This window comes from Vulpes lagopus, chromosome 18 (genome assembly GCF_018345385.1).
Source record: "Vulpes lagopus strain Blue_001 chromosome 18, ASM1834538v1, whole genome shotgun sequence".
In the NCBI taxonomy this organism is placed as follows: domain Eukaryota; kingdom Metazoa; phylum Chordata; class Mammalia; order Carnivora; family Canidae; genus Vulpes; species Vulpes lagopus.
In genome coordinates, this window is record NC_054841.1 from 1,568,289 (window position 1) to 1,593,927 (window position 25,639).

General features: G+C 57.2%; 2 protein-coding genes across 2 annotated transcripts in view; one reads left to right on the forward strand and one right to left on the reverse strand.

Moving 5' to 3' along the window:
• Positions 1-1,709: 1,709 nt before the first annotated feature.
• LOC121477695 (EP300-interacting inhibitor of differentiation 2-like) lies at positions 1,710-6,246 on the reverse strand. The gene is made up of 2 exons (XM_041732148.1): positions 5,743-6,246; positions 1,710-5,540 (listed from the first exon to the last, which is right to left on the reverse strand). The coding sequence occupies exons 1-2, from the start codon at positions 6,120-6,122 to the stop codon at positions 5,492-5,494; spliced, it is 429 nt and encodes a 142-aa protein (XP_041588082.1). The 5' UTR covers positions 6,123-6,246; the 3' UTR covers positions 1,710-5,491.
• A 315-nt stretch (positions 6,247-6,561) lies between these two features.
• TAF4 (TATA-box binding protein associated factor 4) overlaps positions 6,562-25,639 on the forward strand; it is a 66,954-nt gene continuing 47,876 nt past the window's right edge. Inside the window, exons 1-2 of the mRNA XM_041732701.1 lie at positions 6,562-7,531; positions 7,646-8,131. Of these exons, the coding sequence (XP_041588635.1) occupies positions 6,637-7,531; positions 7,646-8,131 (1,381 nt within the window). The 5' untranslated portion in view covers positions 6,562-6,636. The remainder of the gene's footprint in view (positions 7,532-7,645; positions 8,132-25,639) is intronic.

Below are 25,639 nucleotides of genomic sequence, written 5' to 3' on the forward strand. Positions count from 1 at the left end.
AAGAATTTTTAAAAATTTTCTTTTATGTTAAAATACGTTTACTTACTTTCATTCTTGAAAGCTGGTTTGACATTCTACAAACGCGATGACAGACTTTCATTTTTTTTTTAAACATATTATTTATCTATTAATGAAAAGCACAGAGTGAGAGGCAGGGACGTAGGCAGAGGGAGAAGCAGGCTCCTTGCAGGGAGCCCAATGCAGCACTCGATCCCCAGACCCGGGAATATGACCTGAGCGAAAGGCAGATGCTCAACCATTGAGCCACCCAGGAGTCCCAATTTCAGTTTTTTTAATGATGTTGTTCCATTCTCTTCTGGCCTCCATAGTTTCTGATGAGAAATCATTAAAATCAATGTATTGTTCCTTGGATGACAAGTGTCATCTTTCTAGACTACCTTAAGATTGTTCTTTTTATGTTTGGCTTCTAGCAGTTTGACTATGATGTGCCTATGCACGGTTTTCTTTGAATTTATCTTACGTGAGGATTGGATCGTGGAACTTCTTCAAGTATGTAGATTCATATCTTTTACCAAACACAGAAAATGCTAGGAATTATTTTTTCAAATACTTTTTCTTGCATTTTTTCACCTCTCATTTTGTTTTTTTTTAATTTTTATTTATTTATGATAGGCACACACAGTGAGAGAGAGAGAGAGGCCGAGACACAGGCAGAGGGAGAAGCAGGCTCCATGCACCGGGAGCCTGATGTGGGATTCGATCCCGAGTCTCCAGGATCACGCCCTGGGCCAAAGGCAGGCACCAAACCGCTGCGCCACCCAGGGATCCCTCACCTCTCGTTTTGATTTCAATTACACATATGTAGATCTTTTAAAATTGTTCCACAGATCCTTGGGCTTTTATTTATTCCAACTCTTTCTTTTTTTAAATTGAATAAATTCTATTTTTAAAAAGATTAAAAAAAAAGACTTTATTTATTTATTCATTCATTCATTCATTCGAGCACAGAGAGGCCGAGACACAGGCAGAGAGAGAAGCAGGCTCCCTGTGAGGAGCCCAATGAAGGACTTGATCCCAGGACCCCAGGGATCATGACCTGAGCCAAAGGCAGACGCTCAACCACTGAGCCACCCAGGTGTCCCTCAGTTAACTTTATGATATTTTAATTTTCAGTTGTAGAATTTCCACTTTTTAAATATTGTTTCTAGTTCTAGTTATTGTTTTCTTTTTCTTTCTTTTTTTTTTTTTTTTAAAGATTTTACTTATTTATTCATGAGAGACACACAGAGAGGCAGAGACACAGGCAGAGGGAGAAGCAGGCTCCATGCAGGGAGCCCGACGTGGGACTTGATCCCGGGACTCCAGATCAACCCCCAGGCGGAAAGCAGGCGCCAAACTGCTGATCCACCCAGGGATTCCCTCTGTTGTGGTTTTCAAAAAATCTTTTCACTCATTGAAAACATATTTTCCTTTCCATCAGTGATTATAGTTAAAATAGTTACTTTTAAATCCTTGTTTGCTAATAGTATTACCTGGGTCAAATTAGAGCTCAATCTCTATTACTTACCTGTTTTTGTTTGAGAATGGCTAACACTCTCCTTTTCTTTTTATTTTTTTTATTTTTATTTATTTTTTTTTTAAATGTTTCTTTTTTTTTTTTTTTTTATTTTTATTTATGATAGTCACAGAGAGATAGAGAGAGAGGCAGAGACACAGGCAGAGGGAGAAGCAGGCTCCATGCACCGGGAGCCCGACGTGGGATTCGATCCCGGGTCTCCAGGATCGCGCCCTGGGCCAAAGGCAGGCGCCAAACCGCTGCGCCACCCAGGGATCCCCTCTCCTTTTCTTTTTATATCAATATTAATTTTGAATTGTCTCCTGGACGGGTCGAGTGCTATTTTCTGTGGACTTTGGACTCATACACACATATCTCCAGAGCTGGTCTTGTTATTTCATGTTTGTTGGTGTCAGGCTAAGACTTGGCCGGGCTCAGGCTACAAACCCAGGCTGTCCCATGGATAGCAGCTCTGATCTCGTGTTAGACTTCATTTTTTTTTTTTTTTAAAGATTTTATTTATTCTTGAGAGACACACAGAGAGAGAGGAGGCACAGACATAGGCAGAGGGAGAAGCAGGCTCCACGCAGGGAGCCTGATGCAGAACTCGATCTCGGGACCCCGGGATCACGCCCTAGTCTGAATGCAGGTGCTCAACTGCTGAGCCCCCCAGGTGTCCCTCATCTTGGTTCTCTTATTCCTAGCCTAGTTGCTTGCAGTCTGCCACATGCCTGTGCTCCAGTGTCACCTGGAAATTTAGGCGCAGTTTATAAACCGAATTTGGGCCTCCCCTTCTCTCGTTCCCTCACCTCTGGGATGCCCCGGTACTTCCCAGAGGCTGTCGCTGCCCAGCTCGGTCTCCCAGCTCCTCAGGACAGGACTCCCAAGTCGTATCTACCCCGGGTGGTACAGACCGCAGCGTGCCCTTAGGCTGGAAGCAGTGAAAGGCGCAGCTCACTTCTGCAGCGTCTGCCTGCCCGTGCTCACGCTGATGACTCCGGTAAGTGGTCTTCTGTATTTCGTGCACGGTTCATAGTGCGGGGGGAAGGCTAGTTCACCAGGAGGCTACTCTACTGTGCTGGGAACGGAAGCCCAGCCTTCAATTTCTGTGGACAAACCCTACTGGGATCTTAAAACCTGCTTTGTATAAAATCTGTAGATCATTTTGGGAAGAAATGACAGTTTTACGATAATGAGCCTTCCAATTCTTAAACTCCATGTATCCTTCTACTTACTTATTTTTCCTAAAATTTCTCTCAATTGGGTTTTACAACTTTCTGTCCATTGGTCTTGTGCTCTGTTTTATTTTGAGGTATTTGGTTGTTTGATGCTTTTGTAAATGTTATTGTTTTTTTTTTTTTTCCATCCTACCTAGCATTAGGGTCAGTGCCTAAAATCTTAGCTTTATGGATCTTGTCCAAACAATTAATGCTAATGAAATAAGCGTTTCTAATGACAAGATGTATGGTTTGGTGCATCTCCCACAGCACCTGCAACGAAGCTAAGGTTTCGACAAGGTAGGATTTCAGGGATTGAGGCTTGGGCTTTTTAAACTGGACATTTAAGCTGAGCGAGGGGCAAATTCTGTTAGGAATCAACCAAAGCAATAAGCGATTCTACCTGAAGAAAACCGTCTGATGGGCGTGATGCCTAGAGATGGAGCTTGGCAGCCTCGCGCCCCTCGGAGTAAGGGGGACTCAGGACGCCATCAGGCCCTCTGAGAGGAAGGCTGTTTCTTGCTTGCACTTTCGGGTGTCGAGGGAGATGCCACAGGAAGGCTGACCTCTCAGAGTTCCCACCTGAACTTTGCAGTCAGCTCCTCTCTGAGCTAAACCAGTAGAAGCCATCCGTGATAGCCGTAGTTAGCTATTTGTGGGAGTCAGCCAAGAAACTGTTGTAAATGAGTCATTCGAGTTTGCAGACAGCCCGCATCCAGCGGATCTGGGTCAGTCTCGGAGGAGGCAGGCCTGCCTCCGACCCTAACTTAGGAGCGGACACCTGGTTGGCGTACCGAGGGCTTGGTCAGTGCTGGCAGCCTGACAGGAGGCTGCCTGCATCCGTCAGCGTTAGGGTCCGAGTCCCGGCTTTCTGTCTCCAACGTGAGAGACCCTGGGCTGCTGACAACCTTCCGAAGCTTGGACCTCACCTGCCACATGGGCTTGGCCCGCGTGGAGAGCTCAGTGCACCAGTTTGCTTCTCACTGGTGGCCACAGATTTCAGCCACTGCACCTTGTTTCCCAGGCAGCAGCGGGAGGGGCAGCCTTGACTGGTGGGTTCCACTCCAGACTCAGGCCTCAGGCTACTGTTCTGGGGCAGAGGGGCTGATGAGGCAGACGGCTGCCTTCTGATTTATCTGTGCGTCTTGTCTCCATAAGTGGACAAACTGGTCATATGTTGTATTGGGTTGGTGTCTCCCCAAAATTCACATCGACCCAGAACCTCAGTGTGTGACACTGTTAGGAAATGGTGTCTTTGCACAGTTAATTGTGTTGAGATGAAATCCTTTTTTGAAAGGAAACCATTTTGAAGCAGGTGGGCCCTACATCCAATGACTGGTGTCCTCAAAAGATGAAAGGCCATAGAGAAGCCATGTGACCATAGAGGCACAGACTGGAGGGATGTGGGGCAAGCCCAGGACCCCCGGGGCCTACAGAAGCGGCTTCTAGAGCTGTGAGAGAATTAATTTCTCGTTTCTCTGTAAATTGCTGTTTATAATGTTAATGACCCTAAGACACGAATGGGCCTGCATCTACAGGTCAGTTATGTGTTCACGAGCTTGACCGTGGGATGCACACCCATTCTTGATGGCGGGCATCCTCTGCTAGGTCCGACGTGCTGAGGAGCACTGTCAGCTTGGGTGGGGAAGTCACCTGTCACATGGGACTCTGGCAGCCAGGCCCAGGCCACCAGCTGCCAGCTAGCTGCAGGTCTTTGTTTGTTTGTTTTATTATGTAGTATTTGAGGTGGACAACAAAAGCTTAGATAACACATTGGACACTGCCTATCTTGCACATACCTGGAGCAACACGAAAAGTGTGGTTTTGGTTATGTTTGTTTTTATATTTAAGTGAGTGATGCTTTCTCTTTTTTTATTGAAAAGACCATATACTGTTTAATAAACTAAGGCCTGCATGGCTGCTGGCCTGGGGAGTTGCCTTTCCTTCCACCCATGGTTTTGCACATTTTTGGCTTGGCAGGCAGCAGGACTGCATTTTGGGTTCCTGCCGTTGTCACAGCAAATGTGTTCTGATGTTTAAACCTGGTCTTGGGGATCCCTGGGTGGCTCAGTGGTTTAGCGCCTGTCGTTGGCCCAGGGCACGATCCTGGAGTCCCGGGATGGAGTCCCGAGTCAGGCTCCTGGCATGGAGCCTGCTTCTCCCTCCTCCTGTCTCTGCCTCTATGTCTATCACAAATAAATCTTTAAAAACAAAAACAAAAACCTGGTCTTTATAGCTACCCTCATTTTCATTGTCCCTTTTTCCTTTATGTGAGGTGGGAGGTCTCTTTCCAGCTGCAGAAATCATGACTCTTTGTGGCCACAGGTAAAGCCACACAGATATTCAAGAAAATTCCCCAAGTCCTCAGGGTGAGTGAGCAACGTGCGCAGGTCGGCAGCGGGAGGGGGGTCCCCCCTCAGGAGGAGGGCAGGAGCCCCAGGGCTGCCCTGTTCCCTCTCAAGGTGGGCAGCTCCCCTCCTCCCTGGGGTGAGGTGGCAGGGGGTGCAGACCTCCTGCTGGACTGGACGCTGCCCGCAGCACCCTGGGGCGAGGTCGGCACCCAGGTGGGAGCAGGCCTGGTGCAGGCAGGAGTGGAGGCGACATGCACCCACGGGTGCGGTGCGTGGGGGGCGCCCCGAGGTGGCACCGCCGAGCTCCCTTTGGGGATGCCTCCGCGTGGAGGGGCCGACCCGGCAGTGGGGACTGACCCTGGGCCCACTTCCCACCCGGTGCAGACATCGCGGGGCCACGACCGACGTCACGCGGGGGGGCCGGGAGGCAGCCTGCAGATGCTTGAACGTGGTTCCCTTCAAAGCGTCCAATTAGTCGTCAAGGTTTACAGACTCTGATTTTACACGTAATTCCCCGTTTCTGCTCGGCTGAGCAGCAGCCCCGCCCGCGGAGAGCTCGGTGGGTCCCGGCCCCCGCCCCCTCCCGCACCCCCTCCCCCCGCCCCTCCCCCCTCCCCTCCCCCGCCCGTCCGCGCACCGCGCCCGCAGGGGACCGTACCTGACCCGTCCTGCGGCCTCTGGGTCACGCTGCCGGTCGGCGGGAGCAGAGGAAACAGGAAGAGCAGAGGCCGTCCCCGCGGGCCGCTCCGACCCGGCTGCCGCGCCGCGGGCCTGTCCGCCCCCCCGTGATTTATGGGCCCCGCGCGGGGCCGGGCCGCCCGAGGCAGGCGCCGCCGGGGACGCTCGGGCCGCAGCCGCCGCCGCCGCCGCCGCCGCACGCACGGGGACCCGGGGCGCGCCGCCCTCCGCCGCCGGCTCGCCCTCCCCGGCCCCGCCATGGCGGCGGCGGCGCGGAGGGGCCTCGGAGCGCGGCGTCCCTCCCTCGCCCGCCCGCCCGCCCGCCCGCCCGGCGCTCCCGTCAGCTCCGGCCGCAGCCATTTTGGAGCGAGCGCAGACAAAGACCGAGCCCCGGGGCTGCCCCCCGCGGGCCCCCGCCGCGCCCCCCGCGCCCCGCCCGGCCCCGGCCGCGACCCCGGCCCGCCCGGCCGCCGCGCCCGCCCGCCCGCCGGCCCGGGGCCCCTCGCTCGCCCCCCGCGCCCAGGCCGCCCGCCCGCGCCCCGGCCTCTGCCGCTCGCAGCCATTGGCCGCGCCTTTTAAGCGCGCGCCGCGGCCAATCGCGAGGCGCCGGGCGGCCGGGCGGGGGGCGCCGCGGCCAATGGGAGCGCGCCGGGCGGCGGGCGGGGGCGGGCGTGCCGCCGCGCCTGCGCACTGCGCCGCCGCCGCCCTCCCCCCCCAGCCGGCCGCCCCCCGCCCGCCCGGCCGCCGCCCCCGCCCCGCAGGCGCGCGCCGCCCCCCGCCCGCGCCCGCCCGCCCGCCCGCCCGCCCGCCCGCGCGGAGCCTCCTCCCCGCCCAGCGCCGGCGAGCGGCGGCGGCGGCGGGCCGAGGAGGAAAGATGGCGGCGGGCTCGGATCTGCTGGACGAGGTCTTCTTCAACAGCGAGGTGGACGAGAAAGTGGTGAGCGACCTGGTGGGCTCGCTCGAGTCGCAGCTGGCGGCCAGCGCGGCCCACCACCACCACCTGGCGCCCCGCGCGCCCGAGGCGCGGACCGCGGCCGCCGGCGCGCTCGGGAACCATGTCGGAGCCGGAGCGGCCGTGCCGGCCGAGGGCGCGCCCGCAGCGGCGCCGGAGCCGCCCCCCGCAGGTAGAGCGCGGCGCGGCCTGAGCGCGGGCGGGCGCCGGCCGGGCCCGCGTCCTCACCGCGCCGCCCCGCTTGTCCCCGCAGGGCCCGCCGCCAAGCTGAGCGCGCTCGAGGCCGGCGCGGGGCCCGGGCCCGGGGCCGGGGCCGGGGCCGGGGCCGGGGCCGGGGCCGGGGCCTGCGCGCCCGGGGCCGCGCCCGCCGCCCAGCCCGCCGCCCAGCCCGCCGCCCGCAACGGCCCGCCCGGCGGCCCCGGAGCCGCGCAAACTTTGAATGGGAGCGCCGCGCTGGGGACCTCGCTCCGCGCCGCCGCCGCCGCACCTGCTGTCAGCCTGCTCCACAACGGGCCCGCGCCCGCGCCGCCGCCCAAGCCCAACGCCGCCGCCGCCGCCGCCACTGTCATCCAGACGCCGCCCTTCCTCGGCGCCCCCGCCGCGCCCGCGCCCCGCGCCCCCTCGCCGCCCGCGCCCCCCGCGCCCCCCGCCGCGGCCGCCGCCGCCCCCGCCGGCGCCGCCGCCGCCCCGCCGCCGCCGCCGCCGCCCGCCGCCGCCAGCCTGGCCCGGCCGCCCGGCCCCCCGGCCGCAGCCCCGGCCCCGGCCCCGGCCCCGGCCCCGGCCCCGGCCCCGGCGGCCGCGCAGAACGGGGGCAGCGCCGCGCCCGCGCCCGCCCTCGCCCTCGCGCCCGCCCCGGCCCCGGCCCCGGCCCCGGCCCCGGCCCCGGCCCCCGCGCCCGCGCCCGCCCCCGCCCCCGCCCCGGCCCCGGCCCCCGCGCCCGCCCCGGCCCCCGCGCCCGCGCCCGCCCCGCCGCCCGCCGCCAACAGTCAGCCCGGGCCCGCCGCCGCCGCCGCCGCCGCCGCCGCCGCCGCGCCCGCGCAGGTGGCCAAGGCCGACTCGCCCAAGACGGCGGTGCAGCCGGCGCCCGCGCCGCCGCAGGCCCTGGCGACCAGCTGCCCGGCCGGCGCGGGGGCCGGCATGATCCTCGGGCCAACTATGCAAGGGGCGCTGCCCGCCGCCGCCGGACTGCCGCCGCCGGCCCCCGGCACCCCCGGCGCCCCCGGCACCCCCGGCGCCCCCGGCGCCCCCGGCGGGCTGCCCAAGGGCTCGGCCGGCGCGGCGCCCCAGAGCCTGCCCAGGACGCCCTCGGCCACCAGCGGCGGGATCCGGGCCACGCTGACGCCCACGGTCCTCGCCCCCCGCCTGCCGCAGCCGCCCCAGAACCCGACCAACATCCAGAACTTCCAGCTGCCCCCAGGTGAGTGGCCGCGCCGGGCGGGAGGCCGGGAGCTGCGGGGTGGCGGGGCGCAGGGGTCACGGGGTGCGCGGGCCGGGCCGACCAGCCGGGCTGCTGCCCTGGGGACGGACAGTGCGTGTGCGTGTGCCTGTGCGTGTCCGTGTGCGCGCGTGTCCGCGTGTCCGCGTGTGTCCGCGTGTGCGCGCGCCCGGGGCGCCGGGGCAGCGGGGGTCCCTGTCCTGGGGCCGCGCTTCACGTGTGCTCGCTCCTTGCGTTGCAAAGTTTCTGGGCTCCCACCGCGGCCGCGTGTGCCCCTGCCCGCCCCGCCCCCCTCCCCCCCCCCCCCCCCCCCGCGGCGGAGGCCGAGGGGTGATGGAGCCGGTCCATGCGGCCCCTGCACTTGGTGCTTCCCTTCCTGCTTCTGGGGAGCACTTGTGTCTGGCCTGTGTCCTCACTGAACTCTGCTGCTGCTGCTGCTGCTCTGTTATCCTGGGCTGGGATGGAGGGTTGGGCACCCCCGCTTGGGCAACCCCCCCCCCATCCGTGAGGTCAGGCACAGTAGTGACACTCCTTCCTCGTGGCTGGGCAAGCCTGCATGGAAAGCTTCCGCTTCCCTGCTAACCCCAGGATGGCAGGGATCCCAGGTGAGCCCTGGAGGGATCCTCGGGCACACACCCTTCCTGGTCCACGTCCTTGCCTCTGCGCTGTGCTGTGCACTTCCTGTGGCCACAGTGGCCCGCAGTGTAGTGTGCTGGTTAAAGGGTGCCCGGTTGTCTCGGTTAGTACCATCCAGCGACAGCAGCGGGTCTCTCAGGGGTACAGACAACGCCTGCTGACACGGAGCTGTGGGGTCCCCACCCGCGCGTGTCCTGCGTCGCCTGGGCCGTTGGTGAGGGTCCCTCAGGCCTGACCACGAAAGGGCCTCCCCAGCATCCCGGGTCATGCTGCTTTGTTTGGGGATTCCCAGGCAGAGAGAAAGTTTAGCGGTGGAGGCGCCCCTGTTTCTCTTGCATCCTCTGCACCTCGCCTGCGTGGACTGCCAGTGCTGAGCTTCTGGAGAGCTCCTCCCTTGCCGTGTAGTAACATGTGCTGGTGGAGCGGCCGCTGCCGTGGCAGGAGTAGTAGAAACAGCACCTCCCCTGTCCCCGCGTGCGCTCTGGAGAGAGCCGTTGGTCACCTTGACAGAATTTCAGCATCTTAAGAAGGAGAGGTTTCCTTGTCAGAGCCTGTGCGCACCGGACTGGGGCCAGGGCTGACGGGGGTGTTTTTATATGGGCAGGAGTAGGGAGAGCTTGCAGCCCCCACCCGCATTTTGGGGCTGGGGGGGTTTGCCTCGCTCTTAGGGAGAAAGGTGACGCTGGAGAGGGGCTGAGATGCCCCCTACGACACACTTGGTTTCCTTTTTGAAGTCGTGGTGCTGTTGATTGAAGCGTCTGTTTTGCTCCTTATGTGTATTCTGACTGTTCAGCGGCCAATACGGCTGATCTCTAATGACCTTTAGAGGAGGGAATTCGTGGTTGTGGCACGTCAGGTCGTGGTGTCAGGACACTCCTTACCTGTCTACGGAAGCGCCTTTCGGGTGGTCCCACACGGTTCAGCACTTGCCTGACTCCGAGCAAAGACCATTCCCTGTGCTGTACTTTGGTTATTTAAACCTGGTGTGAGCTCCTCAGCAGTCGGTGCGGCAGGGCAGGCGCTTGGCCTGGCTCGCTGGGCCTGTAGGTGTGGCAGTTTGGGGCTGGCCGGATCCCGGGTCTGAGCCTTGGCTCCAGTGAAGCTCCCTCCTTATTTCTGCTGGGGGGGGGGGGGCACGGGGAGGAAGCTCTGCCATCTTTGTCATGTTGACCCTGGACTCACTTTTATCTTCTGTTCTAATGTCACCATTAGAGATGTCTTTGTGTGACTAGTAGACGGCCGCTTGAAAAAAGCTGTAAACTGCTGACTCTTTGCAAGAGTTGTCACGAGTGTTTGCGTTAAGCCCCCCGTATTTAAGAGCACAGAGCCGCCCGTGTTGACATTTGGGCAACAGATGTCCTCTAGAATAGGAAAGATTATATCCATGTCTCCATTGCCCCCCACCCTCCGACCCCCGCCAATTGGGAACTCTTGATTTCTCTCACATCACCTCACTTCTGTAACAGTAAAAGCAAAAAAAAACAATGGTTAAAATTATTACCCGGGAACAAAGTTCTTTCTTTTAAATAGTATGATTCTGTAAACTGAGACGACAGATTGTGAATATTCTAGTTATATAATTGGTCAGGAAATACTAAATTCTACTAGTCAATGTCCTCTCTTCATTGCAGTCTTTCATCATACGACGACGTATAAAGAGGAGGTGGAAGTGACTTGTAAAAATAACTATGCTTGGCTAACAGCTCATTCTTGTTACAACTCAGAGATGCAAACACTTGGGAGGAGGGGATTAGGGGCGGGCAGGGTTTTCCAGGCTGCACACAGGTGTCAAGTGAGCTCACGGACTGCTGGCAGCTGGAGTGTGTGAAAGAGTCTTGCCCCTCAGGACCTGGCCTTCCTGCAGGCCGGGGCTCCAGGTTGGGCAGAGGAGGGACCGAGGTCTCCCCAGGGCCTGAAGCCAGCCCTGGGCCTTCATGCTCCACTCTCACTGCGCGCTGTGAGCCTCTGTGGACTTTGGTTTTACCAAAATCCGTCTTGATGTGCTCTGTCAGGACGGTTTTGTAAAGAAGTGTTTATGTTACTATAGTTAATTTGCTTGTTTGAAGGTACCAGAGTCTAAATTTTATCTGTCGTGGGAATGACAAAAATGGATAAGGGGTTTTTCCTGCAAAGGCAGCTGTCCCAAGAACTCTGGAAAGCGCCAGTGTCATACAGCTTGGAAGTCGTAACATCGAAGTAATATTATGATTATAGTTGAAAGAAGAAAAAAGTGATATGACACCCAAATTAGCATGTGCATAAATGGTTTTAAGAGATCTTTTCAGAGAGATGCTTCATTACAGATGCTCATTTCTGAAGGTGATCTTTTGCCCTGGCAGATGAGCAATCTTCCGCAGCGTACGTGAGTTTGTCCTCCTATCACTCTGAGGTCTGGCCACAGTGTAGGTTCTCATTCCAGGACAGAGCACCGTTCCTACCGTCGACGCTTCGGCCTGGGAGCGTGGGCTTGCTCCTTCCTTAAGGTGAATACTCTCGATGCTAGCTAGTACCCTTGCTCGTAAGGACGGGTGGCCGGGGCGCTGATTCCCACCCGTGGTGAGTGCGGGTATCTGTCGGTGGGGAAAGGAACAGCCCAGTGGTGGCTGGCTATACTGTTTGGGTCAGGTCTGGTTCCAGGAGGGCTGGCCCCAAGCCGGGCAGTAGGACGTGGGGAGCCCGGCATTGAAGTTACGGGCCGGCTTTGGCAGCTGGTGCTGTGGCAGGAGGGACGTGTTTAGAAGTTTAGATTTTGTTACTCAAGGGTGCTCTGGGCTTTTTTCTTTGAGCCTCAGTTGGCCTGCTAGGAAGCAGGGTTGACCATTTCATGGAGCACTGTAGAACTGACGGGGATGAACGGGACACAGTGCTATCACGTAGCGTTTATTGTGCACGTACTATCCCAGTCACGTTCCATTTTTCGCTTGTTTTCAAGCGTCATGTTGCTGTAGATGCAATGAAGTCTAAAGACTGCTCGATTCTCAATCAAAACTGCACCAAACTTGGACATGTTCTGGGCCACTGGGGAGTCTGGTGCGGTGGCTGACTCTGGTTCCGTGAGTGAGAACGTTGCCAGCGCTGTCACAGGCACGTCGTAGATGTGGGGGACGTGTCCCACAGCCATGGGGGCAGCGGGCGCAGCTGCCTGCAGAGGGAGTGTGCCTGGGTGTGGGCTCGCTTTGGGCCACAGGCCTTAGAGTTTTCCTTTTGATGTGCTTCGGTAAGTGACGTTTGTAAGGAAAAGAAAAAGAACTCTCTGGGAGCGGTACACGACCAGCACCGGACAGCCCTGCGTAGCGCAGGACAGAGCTAGCTTCCCTGAGCGCTTGCTTCTGCGTTGCTGGCCTGGAGGGGAGGCCGTTCCTCCTCACACCCTGTCTGGGCTTTGCCCGTGACTATCCCCATCATCTTAAGGGTGGACAAAGCCGTCTTGGTGGCTGGGGGGTGGGGTGGGGATGGTGTTTTAGGCATACGTGGGTGTCTTTTGGAGCTGGTGCTTCTTATCTTTGGGCAGTAACGGGGGAAGGGGTCCCTTCCACCCGCCTGGGGTATCTGTTCTCTTGCTGCTTTCCGTACTTGAGCAGCGTGTGCTGTGTGCTTATGGCAGAATCGCTGGAGTTTGAAAAGTCGAGGACTTTCCAAGTCCTTTATGTTTGCCACGTGAGGGGTGTGGTGTGGGGTGGACGCACATTTGCCAGGAAGTGGTAGGAAAGGGGCATCTTTGCTACCTGGGCCGTGGAGGAACAGCGTGATCCGAGGGGCCGAGGGGCGCGGCCCCCAGGATTGTTCTGTTGCCCCTGGGCCGTGGTGGGCAAGTGCCCGGGCTCTCACTTGTGCTGCGGAAGTTGCCCTTACCCCTGCTCAGAGTTGCTGACTAGTGGGCACCGGGTCCCGTCCGGCAGCGGCGTTGGATCAGAACGGGACCGACCCAGTTTGGACCCTGCCCTGGGAATGAAGTGGCTCAGCCCAGCGGGGCAGAGCAGCAGGGGCACCCGCGTCTGTTCCCGCGAAATCAAAATAGAGGCCGTTCCGGGTATGCCTCGGCCCGTTTCAGTACATAGATGTGAGCTTTCCTCATCTGAAATGATACATTTGAAGACAGCTTTTTTATAAATAGCTCGTCATGTGTGAGTTGATTAAGACATAATTAACAACTGTTTTTGAAAATCTTGAAGCAGAGATTTAAGAGGACTCTGGAGAAACTCGCCTTAGGTTTGGGGAATTTGCAAAGTTCTCAGAATCAGAAGCACTTTTACTCTTGCTTGTGTGCTGATAAGCAGGAGTCTCAGGTTTTCTTGGTTGTCCTGGGAAACAGTTACTCTTTAGGGCTCTCCTCTTAGACTTCTTAGGCTGGAGCTTGGCAGCCTTTTATTTCATCGGGCCTGTGATAGGAAAACCAGGGGAGAGAGGTGAGTTTTGCAGCGGGAGCCTCTGTCCCGGGTGCCGGGCACCGTGGGCGAGGGACAGTTGTTGCCAGCTGGGCCCGAGGTGGCTGTGGGTGGGGGCACTGTAGATCATGAACACGTGACCCCCGTGCTGTAAGGTCACGATAAACGCTTCTTAACACCCTGTGCAGTAGGTGTAGGTGGTAGGTGAAGTTATGTTTCAAAATTGAGAACCTTATGTTTTCTACGGGAGGGGCATGAACACTTTCGATGACAACTTTTTGTTTTTACACGTCCTTAAACATCTAGGCTAAGAGATTAAAAACCTTCAAAACACAGAGATGCCGACATTGACCACATTTGCCCCCCCTCCAATTTGACAAGCGTGCGGGTTCTCTCTCCTTCGTGTCTTGATTTCTTCTGTGGCCGCCTGCCTGGTGGATGGAGGCCTTCCGGGTGCAGGCGGGCGAGCCTGGCGTGGAGGGGCCGGAGGCTCAGAGCCCCTCAGCCGCTCTGCAGGCCTTCTTTCAGCCTGAAGCCGGAGTCTAATGGGACCTCTCTGCCTCTTCTCTGTGGCCCGGGGTGGGGGAGGTCGAGAGTGCTTCTTTGACCATTAATCTCATGAGGAGGGTGTGGCCAGGTAATGTGGGACATCCTCAGCGATATTGGGGAGCTCCCATCCCAAGGGGCATATTTTGAATCGTTTTCCAGCTCCAGAGGTTGGGGAAATCCTAAAACAGTTCTTTATGACCGCATTGAATTGGACGTTAGATTTTAGAACCGAGGAGCAAAGCAGCTAGGAGGTTCTGTAGCTCTGCAGTGACGTGTTCAGGGCGGCTAGCGGCCTGAGCGGACGGCGAGCGGACAGAGCGGGACACTAGGGGCCGGGACAGCTGAGCCCTCCTCCTCGGTGCTGTGTGCGGCCTGCCAGGCCTGTGCCCTGTGGTCAGAGCGGCAGGTGTTGGCCTGGATGCTCCGCAGAGGGCACCGAAAGGCCTGGTGGGGTCAGCCGGTGGGACCCAGGGCTTCAGGAAGGGAGGGAGGTGCTGGGGACGTGGGGTGGCCATACCGTGTGGACGGTCTTGTGTTACCATCAGGGCTGGAAGAGGAGGGAAGGCGGCCTTTCCACTCTTAACCTTTGTGCTGAAGTGCACGGGGCCGGTGTGTGAGGAGAGCTTTCCAAGGAATTGTCACGCCTTTCACACAGGAGCTTTGTCGGGGTGGTTTTTAATATAATCCGTATCGGATTTACGTAGACAGACGCCGCGGGTTAGTGCAACAGCAGGTAACGGGCCGGGCCTTCTTGGCGTGGGGTTTGGTGGTGTGGGAGCCTGAGCAGCGGCGTCGCCCGCGCCCCCACGTCGGGGGGGAGGAGAAGGGGAGGGCGCTGGTGATTGATGTTTTAGTGGCGCTACAAAGTGTTGGAGAACTATTAGTCACTTGAAAGGGACTTCTTTTCCCACCTTTTTTCTTCTGATTTAAAATTAGTTTTATTCACTGTGGGAAGTTGGGGAAGGAAAGAGAACCACGAAGAAGGAGAGAAAGTCACTCCTGGCCCCTGCCTGTGCAGCCGGGCAGTCGGGCTCCGGGCTCCGTCTGGCGCCCGTCCTCCCAGCCTGTGTTTGGTGCGGAGGGACTTCCCACCGGTCCGCAGTCCCATCCCCGTGGTCCCGCGTGTGTGCGACCCGCCCCGGCCTGTGTGGCGAGTGCCCCGCCCCTGGTGGTCTTTGAAGCGCCCCTGTTGGGCCGCCCCCCGCCCCCGCAGGCCGAGGCTTCCCCGCAGGCCCCCGTGCTGGGCTGCCGGGACTCGCGGCCCCTCGTCTGTTGTCAGTGACCCTCAGGTGAGCGTCTTTGTGCGAAGCTCTGCGTGCGTCTGGTGGGTTGAGCGTTTCAAGCCTTTGATACAAATTGCCTTCTTGAAGGCTCAACCATTTCCACTTTCACGTCATGGTTTTTAGAACCATGGCCAAAATAGGACTTTTTAGAAATCGATACCATTCCGAAGGATTCCTTGGAAGGTTTTATCTGCTTCTAAGGTGTATTTCTTTGACTAAATGAGGTTAAACCTTTTCTCCACAGATGTTGATCAAGACTGTGGCCCATTAGTTTTAGGGTGTGCATTGAGCCAGTGAGCAAGGCGGATGTGGGTGCTGGGGTCCAGCCCAGGAGTCCCGAGGCCAACAGAGCCCCTGCTCTCGGGGTGCTTGAGTTGGGGTGGGGATGGGCGGTTGGCAACGTCACTGTGAGCACATTTTGTCATCGTGGCGGATGTGATGCAGGAATAAGCAGCGCACAGAGAGTGAGTGACCGAGGGTACTGCTGGTTGGGCCGGGACGCCTTTCTGAGCAGCTGGGATGGAGCTGTCACCTGGACACGAAGACGATGAGAAGGGGGTTTGTGTGCGCAGCCGGGACCCAGGTTCCAGGCAGAGGAGACGGCAGCTCAGGTGCACAGGCCCGAGCGTGGGCCCTGGGACATGCGTGGGGCTCGGTCACAGAGCCTTTGTATCCAGGTGTGCCACGGGGTTGACTTTATCCCAGGTTTGGTGGGAAGCCGCTGGAGGGTTTTAGGCAGGGCGCCAGTAGAACCTGAATTGTGTTTTGAGATCTCTTTTGTGTCTGTGGCCCGTGGATGGCAGGGGTGGGTGGTGAGGGGCAGGGCGGGCAGCAGGGTGTGGCGGTAGGGAACTGAGAGTTCTGGGGTGACCCAGTCCGGGTACTGCAGTGAAGGAGGAGTGGGCCGGGTGACCGCGTGCCTGTCTGGAACGTGAAGTTTGTGATGCCACCTCTGAGCAAGTGTCAGGTATGAGGCGGGGTAGCTGAGTATGAGGCGGGGGCCTGGTGGGGTAGCTGAGTATGAGGCGGGGGCCCGGTGGGGGCGGGGGGGGGGGGGAAGGCCGCGGGAGGTCTGAATTTGGGAGTCACATGGCGTATGATGGAGCTTTTGGCCATGAGAGTGAGGCCCCCAAGGGAGTCTCTGCCTAGAAGAGCAGCAAGGCTACCGCCTGGGCCGCTCTGTCCAGGGGAGAGGGGCGGGGAGGAGGGAGGTGGCCGAGAGCAGGGAGCCCGCTGCGGGGAAGGGGCGACTCTGAGCGCTACCAGCCCTCCAGGGAGGCGGACACAGGGCAGCTCTTGTTTTAAGAGCTTTTTATAAAGCAGAGCGTGTGTCATTAAGGCAGCAAACATCTCCTGGCTTCTTGGCCTTTTTATGTGTGGCAACGGCTTGGGATGGGCATCCTGTCCTCTGACGCGGGGCTTGAGCTGACACCCCGGTGGCTTCGCCGAGGCGTGTGCTGCCCTGGGCTCCCTGCTGTGTGCCGATGGACAGATTCGGGCGCTGGAGGGCTCCACGGCCAGGTGGTCCCGATGACACCGAGACCCGCAGAGGTGAGTGGCTTTTCCAAGACCCTCAGCCGTTTCACTGAGCGGGCGGGGGCCCTGAGGAGCCTTTGCTCCTTCCCGCTGCGTCTCCTGCACTGCCGCCCGCTCGAGGCAGCGCACGCACAGGGGCCAGGCTGTTTCACACGAGAGTCCAGCTCAAGATAGGCCTCTGTCTGTTGTAGTCCGTGTTGGACACTCGAGTTTTCTCTGCTGCTTTGGACTGATTAGATAGGGTTGGTGCCACCTCGTTACGTGTCGAACAGTTGAGAAACTTTGTTCAGAATGTCTCCCAGAGCTCTAGAGTGACACGGTCAACACCCGCAGATGGGCCGCAGGAGCCCACAACTGGAGCCCACTGGGAGCCCTGCGCGTCCAGGCAAGAGTCCTGGCCGCTCTGGGCCTGATGCTCAGGGGGCCAACCTTGGCTTTCATTTCATGCTGGGAGGTTTGGACACTCCTTACTGGGTGCTCTCTGGATAGTGATCACGGATGGTGGAGCCTGCCCCATCCCCCCCCGCCCCCCCAGCCTTGGGGATTTCACGGTCCAGACGTACTTCCGTGTGGGTCTCTGACCATGCTTGTGGACGAGGCTGGCGTGGTGACCGTGAGGGTCCTGGCAGAGTGTCCTGGAGTGGGTGGGGCTGCCGGCCTCTAGGAGATTGTTGTACCCCAAGTGGGAAGGCCGCTGGCCTGGCCTTTGTGAGGCCGCCAGCCTTAGGTTCGTGGAGACACGGTCATATGAGTGGCCGTGTGGTGTGTGACAGCGTGCAGTGGCGTGCGGGAGCCCTCTCTCTGCTTGGCGTTGGCATGCTGGACGGCAGAGGTGCCCCGTGTGTGGCAGGTGGCTTGGGAACGAGGCGTACTATGAGCCATGGCTGTGGCTGTGAAAGGGTGCACACCGTTCGGGTCCATGAGTGGTGAGCATGCGTGTGTCCCAGTGTGGGAGGGCGCCAGAGGGTGCACTCTGACTCCCTGGGGTGGTGGGATGAGCCTGGGGTTGGGACCTTGACTTTTTCTGCATATTTTATTTTTCCTGGAGAGACCCGAAACTGTTAAAATAATACTTAACAACCACTTGTTTTGAGGGGTAGACGCCTGGAGTGTTCTCTCTTGTAATTGTGTGTGTTTTAGTTAGAACTTGTCAAGCAGTAGATGCCCAGTGCAGCGTCAAGGGTCTCGGTCCCTTGGATGCCCCACCTCCCCACGGTGTTGTGCTACCTGTTAGCTGCATAAGGCCCTCCGTTGGGCTGATGGTGGCCTGACCGCGGGGGGTTCACAGCCTCGCCACCTGCTCCCGGGGCACACACTGCGTCACAGCTGCTCTTCCCATTGCAAAGGATGTTATTTTCTGGGTGCTTCTGCTCATCATTCAGGCCCAGGCTCCCACATTGCTTCGGGACGCTGGTCTTTGTGGCTCCTCAGCAGAGCAAGGCGCTTCTTCGGGAGAGGTGCGTGGCCCGCTGAGGCCTGTCCCAGGAGGCCCTGGCGGTGGGGCAGGCGGTGCAGAGCCCGTCCGGGGCGGGGGCTCTCGGCCGCCTCACCCAGCTGGCGAGGCAGGAGCCCCTGCGGGCAGAGAGCCACAGCTTGTGCCGCGTTCTGTGAACTTGCGCGTCAGTGTGGCACTCGCGTGGCAGGGATGCCCGTGGCGTGAGTCAGGGCGTCGTCTGGAGGTGTTTGTGGTCTGTCCGCCTGGTAGACACGCCATGAGTTTGAAAGGCCATTAATTGAGATGGAAGACTAGTGGGGAACAGGATATGTTTCTGGATCTTAGTTGCGTAGAACTGGGTTGGTCACAGTCTTTGGTCCCTGCAGGGGCTGTTTCATGTGGTCATTTAAATAGCTTAACGAGCACCTGCAGGCACCACCTGCAGAAGGGCCGGGCCCTGCCAGCATCCCACGTGACCGTCCAGCCCCCACCTCCCCTAGCCTGTGGCCACTGTCGTCCTGACCCCATGGTTTTTTTGTTTGCAACTTGCTCATGGCCTCTTCTTAAGCGTCGTTCAATAGACGTTTTATCTGAGTTTTAAGTTTGTAGGAAGGGTGCCGGGCTGTGGGGTCTTTGCTTTAAGCGGTTCTTCCATCCTGTGCTGTGTGGCATTTTGCTCCACGGAGACACCAGGGCTTCTTCATCCCCTCTTGTGTTGTTTGCGAGTGGGGCCCTCACGCTGTGCCCAGGGCTCCTGCCTCGGGAGGAGTGGTCAGCTCGCGAGATGCTGGCAGGCTGTTGTCGACAGGGCCACACGCGGGAGAGGTTCTGAGATCTGGGTCTGGGTCTGTTTTTGAAGACTCAGGCTCTTGGTTCTAGATGTGTAGTGTGGGCTGTCCAACTATTCAAGGGGGGCGGCTGGGGGGAATTGAGATGTGAGTCTGAAATTCAGAAGTGGGTTCAGGGTTGGGGGTTGGGGGGGATGGTCCCTAACAGGCATGATATTTTAGGAGCACCCGGCTGGCTCAACTGTAAGAGCACGGGACCCTTGATCTCCAGGTAGCGCGTTAACGCCCCACACTGGGTGTAGAGCTTACTTTAAAAAGTTGCGGGGGGAAGGCGGTGGCGGTGGGCCTGGGCGACACAGTCAGTTGAGCATCCGATTCTTGGTTTCGGCTCAGGTCATGATCTCAGGGTTGTGAGATTGAGCTCTGCATCAGGCTCCCCATTCTGCACAAAGTCGGCTTCACATTCTCTCTCCCTCTGTCCTCCCCACACCCTGGCCGCATGCGTGCGCACTCCCTTGCGCATGTTCTCTCTTTTTTCAAGACAAATAAATAAATAAATAAATAAATCTCAAAAAAAAAAAAAAAAAACCAAAAAAAGAAGAAAAAGAAAAGAGATAGATGTTATTTTAAACCATGAGGGTATGTGCTCACCAAGTTTGGAGGAGGTGCAGTATAGCCAGGGAGAAAAGAACACAGGCCAGAGACCTGTTCTGGGACATTCTGACACCTAGAGGTGGAACAGAGGAGGAGCTAGCAAAGGATGCTGGGGAGGAGAACAGGTGAGGCAAGGGGGAGCCTCCAGGGGAACTCCCAGGAGAGCCCCCAGGGTTGTCAGGTCATGGAGTCAGGCGTGTATCAAGGAGGTGTCTTCACCTGTTGTGTGTTGGTGGCCAGTTAGGGAGATGAGGAAGGAGCTGCTTTGGGTATGGCCCCCAGTGGGCCAGTCCTAAGTGGAAGGTGGGGAAGTGATCTTGGGGTGTTCAGATACCGTTTAGAGACACTTGTTTCAGAGGGGGTATGGGGCCATGTGAATGGAATGTAAGGACAGTTTCTTTTGTTGTTTCTGGACTTTTTTCCCTGAAGATTGGAGATTTTAGACCCATGTTCTCCAGGAGGAATGTGACGCAGGCCACGTATAGATTTTCAAGTTTCTAGTAGCATGATTAAAGGACTAAAAACCAGAAAAACATTAAAAAGAAAATAAAAGGACAAGAAACGTGAAAGTTCAACAAGATGAAGTCGGTGGTGAGAATGTATCTTATTTAACCCCTCGTGTCTAGGTGTTGCCAGGTGGACATGCCGTTCCTTATACATGTCGTCCTGAGCCACGAGCATCCTGTTTCCTATGGCTGCACCTGCAAACAGCTCACTCAGGTGCTTGGTGGCTGCCCGTGGCTTGTGGTTACTCCAGATGTATTTACAGACAAGTCAGCAATTGCTCCAGAGGCTGAGAGAGGGAGAAAGTAGGGGACCAGGGCCCAGGGCCACAGGACAGGGCAGCCGGCAGGCTGCAGACAGGGAGGCTGGTCCCAGCTGCTGTGAGTTGCAGGGTGTCTGGTTAGGCCTCAGAGAAGGTGGCAGAGAGGGCAGGAGCTGGGGTGGAGGGACCCTGAGTCCTGAGAGGGCTGTGTCACCGAGTTCCTGCGACCAGCCTCTTGGGTGAGGGAGGGTAAGGGGCTGAAGTGGCCAGCCCCGCCTCCCTGGGGGGTGAGAGAAAGAGCTTGCCCTGCTGGGGGCAGGGAGGGGACATGAGAGGCGGTGGTCTTTCCTTGGGACCGGCAGGGAGGCAGGCGGCTGTCCCCAGGCTTTATGTGGGGCGGCGTGCACTGTGGCCTGACTGCCACGGAAGCACTACGTCATCACGAGAAATCCGTGTCCTCCATCCAACTAGAAGTAGGGTTCCCTTGGAAGAGGTGCACCCTGGCCGGAGAGCGGGTCACTGTGCAGAGGTGGTTTGCAGGGTGCAGTCGGCCTGCGGGGCTGGAGGGTCAGGTGTAGACTGTTATCTGGGATGACGGTCACTGCTCCGCGTGGGGGTGGGGGCGGGCTGGGATAGCGGAGCCTCACGGCCCTGTAAGCGGCTGGTTCTGGCAACGTGGGGGCCGGGGACACAGCTCTCCCAGCCCCTGAGCCAGCCCCAGCTTCGTCCTTGGTGCTGCTGTCCACCTGAGCGCCCTCGAGTCACGCCTGGAGGACCGCGGGTGGCGAACTCGTGGCCCCCGGCCCGGAGCCCGATGCGCGCGTGGCCTGGCCGGGAGTGGCCAGAGAGCAGGCCCTGCGGAGGCGCTGCCCGCCACGATGTTGCGGTGCCTCCAGGTGGAGGGCAGTGTGCTCCCTTCTAAAATAATTACTTGCCTGTTCTCTTTTTGAAATTCCTTTTGATTTGCCGGGAACATTTTCTTGTGTCTGGGTGGCTTGTTGGCATGTGTCCTCCCCTGTCCCGGGCGCCCTACCTTTTGTGCTCTTCCTGGGTGGCTTCTTGAGAGGGGAGCTCCACTGACGCCTCGCGCCCAGGATGGTGCTGGGCATGTAGTAGGTGCAGAGGTCTCTGTCTTGTTGAGCCTTTTATGGAGTGTCTGCTGGTCCTGGCCGGTGGGAGCATGGCACCGAGGAGGGAGGGAGAGCCGTTGTGCCACCTTGGCACCCCTCGTCTCGTGGTGGTCAGGTGGGACTAGACGGGGACTTCTTGATGCCAGAATGTCCTCTCTTTTTTAGGAAAGGATCTTGTGGCTATTAGTTCTGCCTAGAGCTTGGATATCCTGCCCTGACCTTTGGGGGTCCCTTCCTTCACTCTTGGCTTAGTGGGCTCTTGGTGGGGGAAGAGGTGTGGGCAATAGATAATTCTGCTGGCCAGCCAGCTATCCGTGGGCTGCTACTTTTGGGGGATTTGATTTATTTATTTGACAGTGCCCGAGCAGGGGGAGTGGCTGGCAGAGAGAGGTAGAAGCAGGCTCCCCGCTGAGCAGGGACACCCCCCCTCCCTGCAATGGGCTCAATCCCAAGACCCCAGGATCATGACCTGAGCTGAACCAACTGAGCCACCCAGATGCCCCCACAGGCTACTTTTTGAGGGGGTTTGGGGTACTTCCCTGGAGTCTCCAGGTACCACTAAAAGGGATCATGTGTTTTTGTTTTGTAAAGAACTTAATTTTTTAGAGTAAAGTTCACAGCAAAATTAAGAGGAAAATAGAGATTTCTCAATACGTGACCGGCCCCCACACATTTGCAACCTCCCCGCTGTCCATCTCCCAGCAGAGGGTACATGTGTTAGGATCCGTGAACCAGCACTTGACATCTGATCATCACCCAGGGTCCTTGCATTAGGTTCATCTCTGCATGTAGGTTCTATGGGTTTGGACAAATACATAAAGACACGTATCTGTTACCGGTATTGTACCGAGTATTCTCATTGCCCTTAAAACCTTTTGTGCTCCTCTTGTTCACCCCCCACCTCCTGACCCCGACCCCCGCTGCTGTTGTTCCTTCTCCAGAGTGTCATATAGTTGGCCTACACAGCGTGTGGCCTTTCACGTTGGCTTCTTTCACCTGGTGATGTACATTTGTGGCTCTGCCCTGCCATTTCACTGTTGAGAGGTTATTCCTTTTTATCATTGATTAACGTTCCATTTTCTGGGTCTGCCACAGTGTATTATTTTTTTTTTTAAGATTTTATTTATTTATTCATGAGACACACACACACACACACACAGAGATAGAGATGAGAGAGAGAGAGAGAGAGGCAGAGACATAGGCAGAGGGAGAAGCAGGCTCCTTGAAGGGAGCCTGATGTGGGACTTGATCCCAGGACCCGAGGATCACACCCTGAGCCGAAGGCAAATGCTCAACCACCCAGCCACCCAGGGATCCCCTTCCTCAGTGCATCATCCATCATTTACTGAAGAGCATCTTGATTGCTTACAAGTTTTGGCAATTATGAATAAAGCTGCTGTAAACATCTGTGTGCAACTCTTTGTGTGGACATAAGTTTTCATGAGAAATAGATTGGGTAAATACCAAGAAACAATTTCTGGATCATAGGATAAGAATATGTTTAGTTTTGCAACAAAACACCAAACTACCTGCCAAAGAGGCTGTACCATCTTTCATTCCCACCAGCACCCCATGAAAGTGCCTGCCGGCCCACATCTCAGCCAGTGCTTGGCCTCGTGGGCGCGGTGGGCTTGGGCCCTTCTGACGGGCGAGCGGGCGTCTCGCTCGTCGTCGCCGGCGTTTCCTGGTGACACAGGCCGAGGGGCGTGAGTTCAGGGGCTCGCCTGCGGGTCCTCTGTGGTGAGGGCCCGGTCAGGGCTTTGGCCCTTTTTTTAATCGGGTTGTTTGTGTTTTCGTTGCCGCGTGCTAGGAGTTCTTCTGTGTTTTGGACGACGGCCCTTCCTCAGCTGTGCTCTGGCCAGCGTTTTCTCCCGGTCTGTGGCTTGTGTTCTCACTCTCATGGTGTTGTCTTTCGGGGAGCAGACGTTTTTAATTCTCACGCGCACCAGCCTGTCCGCTTCCTCTTTCACGGACCCTGACTTGGTGTTGTGTCTAAAAGGTCATCGCCATCCCCAGGGTCACCTGGGTTGCTTCCCGGGTTATCCCCGAGGAGTTGATCGTTTACACGTACATTTAAGTCCGTGACCCACTTGGAGGGATTTTCCCTGAAGGGTGTAGGTCTGCGTGTAGATTTGTTTTTCCGCAGGTGGACGTCCGGGGGGCTCAGCACCGACTGTGGAAGAGCCGGTCTCTGCTCCGTCGTGTTGCCTTCATTCCTTTGTCAAACATCAGTTGACTGTATTCATGGGGCCTATTTCAGGGCTCTGCTCTTTTTTTTTTTTTTTTAAGATTTTATGTATTTGATAGAGCACGAGCAAGGGGAGGGGGAGAGAGAGAGGGAGAAGCAGACTCACTGCTGGGCAGGGAGCCCGACGTGGGACTCGATCCCAGGACCCTGAGATCCTGACCTGAGCCGAAGGCAGACGCTCACGGACTGAGCCGCGCAGGCGCCCCCTCCATGTGAGCTTTAGAATCTCTTTGTCAGTATCCCTGAAGTAACTTGCTGGGAGTGTGGCTGGGATGAAAATGAATCCATAGATCAAGTTGGGAAGAACTGTCATCCTGACAGTATCGAGTCCTATTCATGACCGTTTATTTAGGTTTTTTTTTTTTTTTTTGAGATTTATTTATTTATTCATGAGAGACACACAGAGAGAGAAAGAGAGAGGCAGAGACATAGGCGGAGGGAGAAGCAGGCTCCACGCAGGGAGCCCGATGTGGGACTCGATCCCGGGACCCCAGGATCACGCCCTGGGCCTAAGGCAGGCGCCAGACCGCTGAGCCACCCAGAGATCCCTATTTATTTAGTTCTGTGATTCAATTCATCAGAGATTTTAGTTGACTTTACAGAGATCTTAATACGTATTTTGTTAGGTTTATATCTAAGTATTTTGTGTTTTTTGGGTGTTAGTTTAACAACATGTTTTTTGGTTTGTTTTTAAAGATTTTATTTATTTATTCATGAGAGACACAGAGAGAGAGAGAGAGAGAGAGAGGCAGAGACACAGGCAGAGGGAGAAGCAGGCTCCATGCAGGGAGCCTGACGCGGGACTCGATCCCGGGTCTCCAGGATCAGACCCTGGGCTGCAGGCGGCGCTAAACCACTGAGCCACCCGGGCTGCCCGACAACGTGTTTTAATTTCAGATTCTATTCTATTCGTTGTTGGCGTAGGAGAATGATTGGCCTTTGTAAACTAACTTTGTATCCTGCAACTTCATTATAACCGTTGTTTAGTTGCAGGGATTTCTTTTGTCATTTTTTTTCGGGTTTTCTACCTGGACGGTCTTGTGATTTATGAACTAATGCAGTGTTTTGCTTTTTCCTTTCCGGTCTGTACATCTTTTACTTTGTCCTCTGTGTGGCACCAGCTAGAACTCCCAGTGCCATGTGGAGGATTGGCAGCTAAAGAAACCTCCTTGCCGTGTTTTTCATCTTAGTAGGAAAGCTTTGAGTTTCTTACCGGTAAGTAGGATGTGAGCTGTAGGTTTTTTGTGGATCATCTTTATCCATAGGATGAGGGAGTTGCCCTTTTTTCATGGCTTACTGAGAGTTTTTATCATGAATGGGGGTATTTTGAAAGTACCATCAGTGAGCAGGGAGGTCAAAGGAGCGAGCCATGCAGGGAAAGCCTCGGGAGACTCCTGCCATATCCAGGTCTCAGGAAATGTGACTTGGTCCAGTCAGGTGGAAATGAGGGGGGAGTAAGAAATATCACCTGTATGAGGGCAGGTGACGGACCAGGGGACAGATGGTAGGAGGAGGTAGAGGATAAGATGGAACCTGAAAGGGTGCCCGGGGGGTGGGACAGTGAGCCAAGTCTCCTGCCCTCCCGGCTGCCCTCTTGCAGACAGGTAGCCGAGGTTCAGGTTGGTGAGGCACATTACCTAGGGCCACTCGGAGACCCTGGGCCCACTTGCCCCTCCCTGGCCTGGAGACCAGTCAGGATGATGGCCCAGTGGGGGCATGTGTCAGCACTGCTGTGCCTAGAGATGGGGCCTGGGGGGTGGCACAGGTGAGGCAGGTGGGGGGTCAGAGGCGCAGGGGAGTGGGTGGGGCTTCTGTGAGGGCCAAAGAGCTGGCTGCCTGGGAAGGGGAGGGCCGGAGGGGGATGAGCCCTGGGAGGGAGGGGAGGTCCACTCCGACTCTACAGGGGCTTCTGCGTGTAGCTGTCTTCCTGAGCCAAGGTTGGTCAGGGCCCCCGGTGGTGACAGCCGCCAGCGGGACTCCTGTGAGAGCTGGGGTCCGCTGCTGACTAGCTGTTCAGGTCCCCTCAACCCTTGAGTGTTAGCTCTCGGAGTCATAACACGGTCAGTTGGCAGTGCCCCTC

Excerpts from the sequence above, each read along its gene's own strand:
- LOC121477695 (XM_041732148.1), bottom strand. The coding sequence starts at position 6,122 with ATGGCTGCGGCCGGAGCTGACGGGAGCGCCGGGCGGGCGGGCGGGCGG. Across the intron at positions 5,541-5,742 it reads GAGGCCGCAGGACGGGTCAG|GGAACCACGTTCAAGCATCT; the intron begins GTACGGTCCCCT and ends GACGCTTTGAAG.